Below are 11,903 nucleotides of genomic sequence, written 5' to 3' on the forward strand. Positions count from 1 at the left end.
TTCAAGAACTATCTCCTGTGTGACTTTGATGTGCCAGGCACCGTGCTAAGTACACTTGTTAAACGCAACAGCTTCCACAGCAGAGCTGCCCACACGCAGGCAACACTCCTGCCGTACCGCAGGCCAGGCTTATAAAATACTACAAATTGATGCGGCATCTCACCCACATTGGGTCTGTCAGAGCACAAAAACATTGGCCTTTAGCTCCTAAAAGAATTCAAGGTTTCAGGGCTTTCAACACTAACCACCAGAAGATTATATAAAAGTTGGAGGAGATCCTCCCACCCAGTGAAACATCCTCAACAGTCAGCCACCTTTCCCCAAACTTTCCCAGCACCAGAGGTGCATGGTTCTCTCGAGGGATGCTGAGCTGAAACGTGTGCTCCTCAAACCCTCATTCCTTGGTACTACGTCTACACTTTGAGCAATGCAGAACACCATAGGCCTTCAAGCACCAAAACACGACCGTTGACCTACATTTGCTCTTCAATCCAAAATTCCTTAAAGAAAGGATACACACTGACCAGCAACATATGAAAGTGCCCAACCATCTTCACCTGCTTATAGAATAAATCAGGAGGCTAAAAAAATAAATGCTACCAAAAGCTCCTATTCAGATATGATCGTTTATGCATTAGGATGGTGGGCTCTGGTGGTGGATGGTCCAGGTTCAGTTCTTGGCTTTGTCAGTTCCAAAGCAAATGGCCCAAGTTCAGTTACTTAACCTCCCTATACTTCAGTTTTCTCATCTATTAAGTGGGTTCACAACAGTCAACTAGGACTACTGTGAGATTAAATGAGACGATGTATAGAAACTTCTCAACAAATGCCCAATACATACGGAGCACCCAATATATGGTAGCTATCGACAAGGCATTTTTTACTTTGTAAAACCCTTCTGCATACACTATTTTACTAGACTTCCACAACGACTTTACATATTGTATGGAGGAGGGAAGTGAGACTCCGGGGGTTTAAGCAACTTAACATGAAGTCACGCAGATAGCAAGTGGCTCAACTTGGCAAGAAGTTACATTTCCTGAGTCCCAGGGCTCTTCCCATTTTGCCTTGTCACATCTCAGAGCTAATGGAACTCAAAGTAGACTACTGACAAATATTATTCTACGTAGAGCCTGGTCTCTGGGGCAGAATCTTCCTGGATTCTGCAGACTATAGAGTCTGATAAAAACATTTGGCCAGAGCAATATTTCAAAACTCATTTCCATGAGTAATGGAATTCTGCAAATATTATTGAGAAAAGGTCAACGGTCGTAGTAGATAATGGGTGAGGGGCCCACCTCATTGGCCAACAAATACACAGCAACAGCCAGTTCCCTCAAGGAGCCTCAAAGATTACCTAATCATGGTTTTTAATTACTCCATCTGCCCCAGACTAATAATTTTACGACAGAGAACAATTTATTACCTGTACACTGTCTCCAACATCATAAATCACATAGGATTATATGCAGTGTTTATATGCAGGTCTGGAGCAATGATTTCTCGGGTTTCTCCCAACATGGGGGACTATAGGAGGCTTTGCAAAACTTTAGGTGAGGAATTCTTCTAGGACAAGATGTTTTGTCAGCAATTCCCTAACCATTGCCTTACACTGGGACAATTTTTTTTTTTTATCATATCCATTTTTTCCCCACAGGAGTTCGGTCCTTTTCTCATCCAACAATTTAAATTAGTCTTTGCAATACTGACATAAGCAATTATAAAATATTTCTAAGCTCTGAAAGTAGACTTCACGTTGGTGGTTTGATGAGTGCAAAATTAAAAAGTAGTACAGGGACGCCTGGGTGGCTCAGTCGGTTAAGCGTCTGCCTTCGGCTCAAGTCATGATCCCAGGGTCCTGGGATCGAGTCCCACATCGGGCTCCCTGCTCCGCGGGGAGCCTGCTTCTCCCTCTGCCTCTGTCTCTCTCTCTGTCTCTCATGAATAAATAAAAAAAATAAAATCTTTAAAAAAAAAGTAGTACAAAACACGAATAATGCTATAAAGTAATTCAAAACGGAAATTAATTAGATCAAATACAACATAGTTTTCAGTGTACCTTGAATTTTGGCACTTGACAAAAAACCTATGATGAGGTTGTGGTGGAAAAGCCCATACAGGCTGTGGAAAAGGCTTTCTAAGCTGGCAAGAGTTCTGAGGGTTGAAGGCTCTGTTTCTCCATTATGTCAAATGCCTTAAAACCTGGGGATTTGTGTTTGCTTGCTCTCAGTTTATCACACGTACTGCTCTTAGACTTATCAGCCTTAATTTGGGTTGTTTAAAATGTTTAAGTTGTTTCATCTGTTGTCTCAGGCTCACAAAAAGAAAAAGAAGGAAGAGAATGAAAAGAAGAGCTAGTTGAGAGAGAGAGGAGAAATGCAAAAGACTTAGAAAGTCCAGGGCACGAGGATCCTCTGCATAGTCCTCCCAAGGGAAGAAAGTGCTTGGTGGGGAGTGGTGCTAGGTAATACATGTCTCTGTACCGACTCAATAGGCCCAAACATCCTATTCACTGCCCAAAGCAGGGGTGCAGAGAGGGCAAGAAGGAAGAGGTCTGCACACGGAGAAGGTGAAGCAGTCAGAGATGGTGGTGTAGGGCAGGAAATCATAAATGGGGTACTAAGCAGAAGAGGGACCATAGACACTGAACTCTACCTCTGAAACTAATAATATACTATATGTTAATTAATCGAATTTAAATAAAATTTTAAAAAATAAGCTTTGGAATATGCTCCAAAGTTATTTTTTCATTAAGAATAAAAAATAAAGGGGTGCCTCGTGGCTCAGTCAGATAAGTGTCTGCCTTCGGCTTAAGGTCATGATCCCAGGGTGCTGGGATCGAACCTGCACCGTGTCTGGGTTCCCTGCCCGGCAGGGAGCCTGCTTCTCCCTCTCCCTCTGCCTGCCGCTTCCCCTGCTTGCGCTCTCTCTCTCTCTCTGTCAAATAAATAAATAAAATCTTAAAAAAGAAATAAGTTCCAAACTGAAAAGAAAAAAAAAAAAAGAGGGACCACAGATTTAACATATTCTAACAATCCTCTATGCTGTAAAGAAAATGGAAGAAAAGACATTTTCTGAGACTTTTAGTTTAGCATCACTACTTCTTCTCTTGAGAGTGTTAATACAACTTTAGTGAGGAATTTCAGCCTGCTGTGTGATTCTTGTTCGAAAACAGTTAGCTTGGGTGCCTGGGTGGCTCAGTCATTAGGCGGCTGCCTTCAGCTCAAAAAAAAAAAAAAGAAACAAAAAAAAACCAGTTAGCTTAGTCACTCAGAGGAGGATCATCTGTTTTGGGGGGGGCCGGTCCTCCATGTCACTGGGCTTTGCAGGAGGCCAAGCTTGTAAGTTGCTCCCATCTGTCATATGAGCCTAGTCAAACTAGCCTCATCTCACGCTGGGTGACATATTACAAAGGACTCCTGCTTTGCACTCAAAAGGTATGTGTAATTTTTCAGACCTTTGGTGTTCCCATTTGCCCTTGCCCCTCACACAGAAAATTAAGGGCTAACTTTAATCCCATGGTTATTCTGAGCTACTGGGAGCCGAGACTTACTCTCTTGAGAAAGCAGCGTGCCAGAAGTTCAGGGTTTTCGGTGCACTTTTCTAATTCTTTTAGAAAAGTCCTAGGGAAGGAAAAGTATAATCACGTTTCGATTTCTTACATGGATGAGGTTAAAATACATAAGGTTTTTTCTTAAGTAAAATCACATAAGATTTTAAGAGGTGCTCAGAAAAATGCTGTTTTCCAGGCTTTATTGCTCTTGACTCATCTTCAACATACCGATTTGGAAGAAAAAAACATTCTGTGACATTACTAGGATTCCTTGAAGCCAACCACAGCTTGTCCTGATAATTCTAGGCACTAGCTGTAGACCAACAAGATGCGCTGATGCTCCCTGCTACATGAGAATCACATGAACATGAACTGCTGTTGCTGTGTCTACTGCTAATATCACTGAGGGCTTGAGGCAAGCCAGGCATAAGCTAAGTACTTCATAAACAATATCTCATTTAATCCTCCACCGAACCTAGTAAGGTAGGGTCTCATAAACGTGAAACCCAAGGCATGGAAGAGGCTGAATAACTTCTCCAGGGAAGGTAGCAGAAATGGGATTTCCATTTCAGTTGTGTGTCTGACCAATGGACAAGAGACAGGGTTGGGAAAACAACTGTGGGTCAATTCACCAAGGAGTCTCTTCTTTCCCATCAATTACATGTGTGATTTGGGGTTGTTATACTGAGTAAAGAGAGGAAACGAGCTGCAGGTTCATCTGTGAAATGAAAGGCTTGGAAGATGATCTCCAAAGTCCCTTCCTCCTCTAATTCTCTAGAACTCAACACCCAAGCAGCCCCGGGCTAAAAGGACAACTTGTCTGACCGGTTAGCATTTTCCAACACCCTAGCTCCCAGCACTAATTGATGATAGTAGGTATGTGGACGTGTGTCTTGGTGATCTTTGTATTCCCAACGCTGAACACAGTGCCTGACACAGAACAGGTCCTCAATAAAGGCAGATACATGAATAGATAAATAAGCAAAGGAACACACAGAAAATATAACATTAATGCCTGGCACCTGGTACACGCTCCATTGATGCCTTTCCCCTTCTCCCTCAGAGATCTGTGGCACTTCTCCCCTCCTTCTCATCCCATCCCATCCCAACCAAGTCCACCGACTCTGGACTACTTGCTTAAGCCTGGCAATCTCTACACAAGCTCATCTCCAAATCCCATCAGTCTGATTTCCGTTTTTCTTTTACTTTCCATTTTTCCTGATAGTTTGAATTATGATATACCTGTTGTGAAATTCATAAAGTTCTCTAATATTCCCAAAGAGAAACTCCTTGTTATTCTGAAGAACGTCTGGAATCAGATGCTTCAGCCAAATAAAATCCATTGGAGTGATATATCCCTGCAAAGGTGAAAACAAGGTAGATTTTACAGATAAGAACATTTAAGAGATGATCTGAATTAGCTACTCTAGGGACGAAAACTTTAATAACTGGGAAATATGGCACACTTATTTCCTGAAAACCATTTCATCAAATGCTTTCTTTTGATATATATTATTCCCTTCATGTGTCCATCTTCAGAAGAAGGTGGTTAAATTTAAATGGCAATGATAATAAAATGGCACTTTATAGAAAGAACAAATATATTTTTTAAATGTTTATGTTATACAAGTCAAGTGTGAAAGCAAAAAACTTATCTCTCATTTTACAACCAAATGCAATTACTACTGTTTTATTATATTTCCTTCATGACTTTTTAAAAGCTTATTTAATACTGTTTTTAGTTTAATCTTATAAGCATTTTTCAACATTGCTACATATTATTCAAAATATTTTGTAACGGTTGAATAATATTTCATTCAGCATGAATATCAGACTTTATTAACATCCCCTTTTTTATTGGAGATTTTATTTTCTTCTGATATTTTATTATAAAAATTCTATTATAACTTTGTACAGATCATTTATTTCTCAGATTATTTTCTTAGGAAAATTGGAAAAATTCAAATTTTCACTCTCAAGCAAAAAATCCTACTTGAAACAATTCTCCCTTATTAAATTATCAAAAATATTCAAATTATTGTGTCCAGTGTTGGCAACCATAGGGTGAACCTACTGGGCCCTGCTAAAATCAGTATGAATGATACAATCCTTTGGAAGTTATTTAGTTACACGGATCACTAGTCATAAGAATGTTCTTATTCCTATTGGAAAGATAGTTGTGATATTATAAGACCTGAACTCTTGGTGGAAATTCTAGAGACATACGGCAACTATTTTAAGTCTCTTTGTGCAACAGAACTTCTCTAATTTGAATACATGCTTAATGTCCACTATCCCAGTCTACTTACATCAATTATGCTCTTAATCTCTTTTATATAAATCTCTTCCGTCTCAAGCAGGTCATGTATGATGCGCCTGAAGCACAGCAGCAGGTGGGAATATGAAAGAGAAAGAGATGGAGGGAGGGGAGAGAGGGTTTTTAGAATTCTTTTAGAATAATGCTCATCACTACGGTTCCCCTTAGTGGCTTGCCTACTTAGGTTGCGGTCAGTTCATTCTGTTCTACTGAACACCCAAGGCCAACAACTCACAAAAGCACACTCTGATCACACTGGCATAAGAAGAAACAGTGAGGTCAGAGGACTCAAAATCTATTTGTACAGCCAATGAATGACCTGTCCTCTGGTGGGTCACAGTGTAGGGGTCAAGAAGGCAGAGACTGTGGAGTCAGAAAATGCCAGGTTTGGATCCTTGGTCAGGAAGGCCTGCCCGACCCTTACATTGTATGTGTGGTTTCTGAGATTATCTCTGCAGCTTTCTGCTGTTTCATTGCTCATATCAAGATGTTTGACCCGCATGGGTGGGACTTTGTTGTGCATGAGGTTAGATGGATTCCTGTCCTGCTCCCTTTCTCTGGCATCTAATGTTTCAGTAGGATTGGTGTCCTCAGCCAACAGACATGACTTCTATCTGCTTCCCTTGAGGAAGGCAGGTGGGGGTTGTGGTGGGCAAAATGCTATGATGACCCCCCAGATTCCTGACCCCTTGCATACATACACCTCCTCCCAGTTAATTAACTGAACACTAATTTAGGTGCTACTGTTGAGGGTCTTTGCCATTCTGTTTTGTTCCAAATCAGGTGACCCTAAGATAGGTAGATTACCTGGTTGGGCTTTCTAGTCTCATGAACTCCTCAGATCTGGGTCTGGAAGTCAGAAAGATTGGAAGCATGAGAAAGTTTTAACACAAGGGAAGCTGTCCTTGGCTGACTCTGGAGATGGGAGAGGCTCTGTGATAAGGAACATAGGCTGCCTCTAGATGCTGAGAGTGGCCCCCAGTTAATAAGCAGCAAGGAAACCAAGACTTTAGTCCTACAGTTACAAGGAACTGAATTCTGCCACAACCAGATCAACTTAGAAGAGAATACTGAGTACAGCTGACCAACTTTATTTTAGCTCTGTGGGACCTGAGTAAAAAGCCAGTCATGCTGTGCCTGGACTTCCATCACAGGAACTGGGAGCTGTTAAATTAATGGTCATATTTTTTATAGCAATAGAAAAGTAATAGAAAGCGTGAGGCCAGTCCCCACATCTATCTCCAGATAGACTATTTTCTTTCTCTTCTCAGACACTTTTTCTTTTGGGCTTTCTTTTAGGCCTCTAAGTGAGTTAGTGTTTGTACAGGTGATCATGTGTGGAATACATACATTTATGGTTTCCTGAGAACTGTTGGTAGGTTATCTGTTAAAAGGTAACCTATCCCAGTAATTTCTCTGACATTGGCCATAGCAACATTTTTCTAAATATGTCTCCTGAGGCAAGGGAAATAAAATAAAAGATAAATTGTTGGGACTACATCAAAATAAAAAGCTTCTGCATAGCAAACAATCAACAGAACTAAAAGACAACCTACGGAATGGGAGAAGATATTTGTAAATGACATATCTGATAAAGGGTTAGTATCCAAAATACGTAAAGAACTTATACAACTCAACACCAAAAAAAATCCCAAATAATCCAATTAAAAATGGGCAGAAGACATGAACAGACATTTCTCCAAAGAAGACATACAGATGACCAACAGACACATGAAAAGATGCTCAACATCACTCATCGTCAGGGAACTACAAATCAAAACTACAATGAGATATCACCTCACACCTGTCAGAATGGCTAAAATCAAAAAGACAAGAAACAACAAGTGTTGGTGAGGATGTGAAGAAAAAAGAACCCTTGTGCACTGTTTGCAGGAATGCAAACTGGTGCAGCCAGTGTGAGAAACAGTATAGAGGTTCCTCAAAAAATTAAAAGTAGAATTCTAGTAATTCCACTACTAGGTTTTTACCCAAAGAATACAAAAACACTAATTCAAAAAGATATATGCAAACCTATGTTTGTTGCAGTATTATTTACAATCGCAAAATTATGGAAGCAGTCCAAGTGTCCATCGATAGATGAATGGATAAAGAAGATGTGGTATGGGTCTACAGTGGGATATTGCTCAGTCATAAAGTGAAATCTTGCCATTTGCAACAACACGGATGGATCTAGAGAGTATAAAGGTGAGGGAAATAAGTCAGTCACAGAAAGACAAATACCATGTGATTTCACTCATAGGTGGAATTTAAGAAACAAAATAAATGAACAACAACAAAAAGAGACAAACCAAAAACAGACTCTTAACTATAGAGAACAAACTGATGGTTACCAGAGGGGAGGTGGGTGGGAGGATGGATGAAATAGATGAAGGGGATTAAGAGTACACTTATCATGATGAGCACCGAGTAATGTATAGAATTGCTGAATCACTATATTGTACATCTGAAACTAATATAACACTGTATGTTAACTACACTGGAATTAAAATAAAAATAATTAAATAAAAATTATAAAGCTGAACTAAAAAAATTAGAAAAATACATAAATAAATGGTAGTCTATCCTAGTAAAGGGTTTCTTTTTCTCTCATAAAATGGATATGGCAAGGGAAAATAATCAAAGGACAAGATACAGGAAATTCACACATATATAAAAACGACTATTTGTCTTATGAAAAAAAATGCCCAATGCATGCTAATCCAATAAAGGCATAATAAAAAGAAGTAACAATTTTCAACTACTAGAATGGCAGAAATTTCAGATCTCAAAAGAAGACTGATAGATAAGAATGTGGAAACAGTCTCAGATAATATTGAAAGAAGTGTAACTATGTGCAAGATAACTTGGAAATATCTCTTCAAAATTTTAAAAATTTGAAACCCCTTGGTTCAGTAATTTCATTTCTAAGAATGTTCATTATCTGTAATTATTTGCACTTCCACAACTACCAGATATAAATTGGAAATTACTTATATGCTCATCAATAAATAATGGTACACACCTACATATAATGAAATACCATGCAGTTTTAAAAGAGAATGAAGCTGAGTCATGCTAGTATGACACAGTCTTGGTATTTTAAGTGAATTAAAAAAAAAAACAAAAACACCAAGATGGGGCACATGGGTGGCTCAGTTGGTTAAGCGTCTGCCTTCAGCTCAGGTCATGATCCTGGGGTCCTGGGATGGAGCCCCACATCAGGCTCCCTGCTCCGTGGGGAGTCTTCTCCCTCTCCCTCTGCCCCTCCCCCCAGTTTGTTCTCTCTCTTCCCCCCTCTTTCTCTCCAAAATAAATAAATAAATCTTAAAAAAAAAACCAAGATGAAGAACAGTTTACATAGTATGACTACGTAAAAATGAGTATGTGTACATATATACGTAAAATTGTGTATGCTTCGAAAATTCATGCAAAGAAACTTAAGACACTGTTAACAGTGATTGCTTTTGGAGAGTTGTACTGAAGGCTAGGAAACAGGGAAGGAGAATTTTTACATTTTACTCTATGACCTTCTACAATCTGTGATTTAAAAAACTTACCGGTTTTATAATTTAAAAAATGGTTTATATGACATTTTAAAATGAATGTTACTGGAGGTTATGGCATATAAACCCCATATGAGAGATATAAATAAAACCTACAACTTACATATTTTATAGCTCAACAATTATCTTTTCTTAAAAATAACAATTTTTGTATCTATTTTTTTCTTTTTTTTAAATTAGTTTCAGAGGTAGAATTTAGTGATTCATCAGTTGCATATAACACCAATGCTCATTACATCAAGTGCCCTCCTTAAAGCCCATCACCCAATTATCCCTTCCCCCTCCCACCTCCCCTTAACAACCCTCAGTTTGTTTCCTAGAGTTCAGTGACTCTTATGGTTTGCCTTCCTCTCTGTTTTCATCTTATTTTATTTTTCCTTCTCTTCCCCTATGTTCATCTGTTTTGTTTCTTAAATTCTACATATGAGTGAAATAATCTGATAATTATCTTTCTCTGACTGATTTATTTCACTTAGCATAATACCCTCTACTTCCATCCATGTCATTGTAAATGGCAAGATTTCATTCTTATTGATGGCTGAGTAATATTCCATTATATATATATCTCACATCTTCTTTATCCATTCATCTGTTGATGGACATCTGGGCTCTTTCCATAGTTTGGCTATTGTGGACATTGTTGCTATAAGCATTGGGTGCATGTGCCCCTTCGAATCACTATGTTTGTATCTTTTGGATAAATATCTAGTAGTGCAATTGCTGGGTCATAAGGTAGCTCTATTTTTAACTTTTTTGAGGAAACTCCATACTGTTTTCCAGAGTGGCTGCACCAGGTTGCACTCCCACCAACAGTGTAAGAGGGTTCCCCTTTCTCCATATCCTCACCAACATCTGTTGTTTCCAGAGTTGTTAATTTTAGCCATTCTGACTGGTGTGAGGTGGTATCTCATTGAGGTTTTGATTTGTATTTCCCTGATGCCCAGTGATGTTGAGCATTTCTTCATGTGTCTGCTGGCCATCTGTATGTCTTCTTTGCATCTCTTTATAAACACCTCTTATTATTATTATACAAGACTGGTAAAGGATGGTCACTGACAGAAGATACAATTCAAGAAGTATATAGACTATCAAAAAGCTACTTTAAGATCACACTTAGCTACAAAGTCACTAAGAGGTTCTGCTTTTTATAATCACCCCAAAATGACAATTGCTATGTCAAAAGGAAATAGGGGCCTCAGTACCAATCTACTTCTATGAGCTGTGGTATCAAGTAGGACCATAGCCGCAGTTAAGTATTCACAGAAAACCAAAGTACAGCCAGCCTTTTAAGTCCTTATGAAGTGCTGGGCTTAAGCAACTTGGTGAATCTGTTTAAGGACATATTGACAATTAGCTGAAGTCAGAAGACAGAAATAACTAGGTGGTGGGTAGAAATCAATTTTATTACCCAACAGTTATGTAAGAACTTAGAGACTCTTAGGAGTTTTTAGGAATCTGACACAAGAAAATATTCACAACTCAGAAGGAAAAAAAATCCCTTGTCAGGTCATGTCCCAGTTTATAGTTTGGAAACAGTCTAGAGAACTCATCCAACCACTTCATTTTACTTGTTCAAGTGCAATGGGTACAACTCCAATGATAGGAAGTCCCCTGTACACCATCCACCTAGGTTTCAGTTCAGATTCTTTTTTTAAATCTCCTTCACACCACTGTTAAGCCATTCTTTTTTTTTTTTTCCATTCTTCCCTTAGTTTTTTTTTTTAAATAACATTATTAAATGGGAGAAAATGTATGCTTCTTTCTGATGATTGCCTTTTTTATTATTCCAAAGCACATAACTTTGTTTGTAGAAAAGGCTATCAAGGATTTAACATCTCAAGCCATCAAGTATATATAATGTAGATGAAGAACAGAAAACATGGAAAGTACTCAAGTAATGTAAACACCTTTGAACACCTAGAGCAATTTATGTCCTCATGGATATCTATCCAGAGGTAGAGTACTGTACTTAGAGCACCAAATGGAGTTGACCATGCCAGATCAACCTGCAGTGATGAACTCTACACTAGTGTACATTCTGTCACTTTGTTTTACACTGGAAAGTGGATCTCCCCCCCACCTCCCAACCCTGAGGTCATTAAGGAGGAAACGGAGGGGTAATGTGTTTTAAGGAACTGTTTCTTCTCTGAAGCCGTATTTCATGGTAGCATAAAAGCAGAGCTTTGGATATCTGGTTGTATTCTCTATGACATCCCATGTTTTGTTTTGTTTTTTCAGATGACACCATAACCAAGGGGCAAGAATGGAACCTCTTTTAAAAACTGAATGCATGGAAAGAATGCCCAGTGGAAAAAAAAACAGTCTCTTCAACAAATGGTGTTGGGAAAATTGGACAGCCACACACAGAAGAATGAAACTGGACCATTTCCTTACACCACACACAAAAATAAACTCAAAATGGATGAAAGACCTAAATGTGAGACAGGAATCCATCAAAATACTAGAGGAG

The 11,903-nt window shown here is 38.9% G+C and overlaps 1 protein-coding gene across 2 annotated transcripts in view; it reads right to left on the minus strand.

Moving 5' to 3' along the window:
- MCF2L2 (MCF.2 cell line derived transforming sequence-like 2) overlaps positions 1 to 11,903 on the minus strand; it is a 202,850-nt gene that overhangs the window by 48,442 nt on the left and 142,505 nt on the right. For both annotated transcript variants that reach the window (XM_081830363.1, XM_081830355.1), the window contains exons 16-18: positions 5,863 to 5,929; positions 4,796 to 4,911; positions 3,554 to 3,623 (exon numbers count right to left, since the gene is read on the minus strand). In XM_081830363.1, the coding sequence (XP_081686489.1) occupies positions 3,554 to 3,623; positions 4,796 to 4,911; positions 5,863 to 5,929 (253 nt within the window). The remainder of the gene's footprint in view (positions 1 to 3,553; positions 3,624 to 4,795; positions 4,912 to 5,862; positions 5,930 to 11,903) is intronic.

Source organism: Leptonychotes weddellii, chromosome 1 (genome assembly GCF_054177405.1).
Source record: "Leptonychotes weddellii isolate Sample4059 chromosome 1, ASM5417740v2, whole genome shotgun sequence".
In the NCBI taxonomy this organism is placed as follows: Eukaryota; Metazoa; Chordata; class Mammalia; order Carnivora; family Phocidae; genus Leptonychotes; species Leptonychotes weddellii.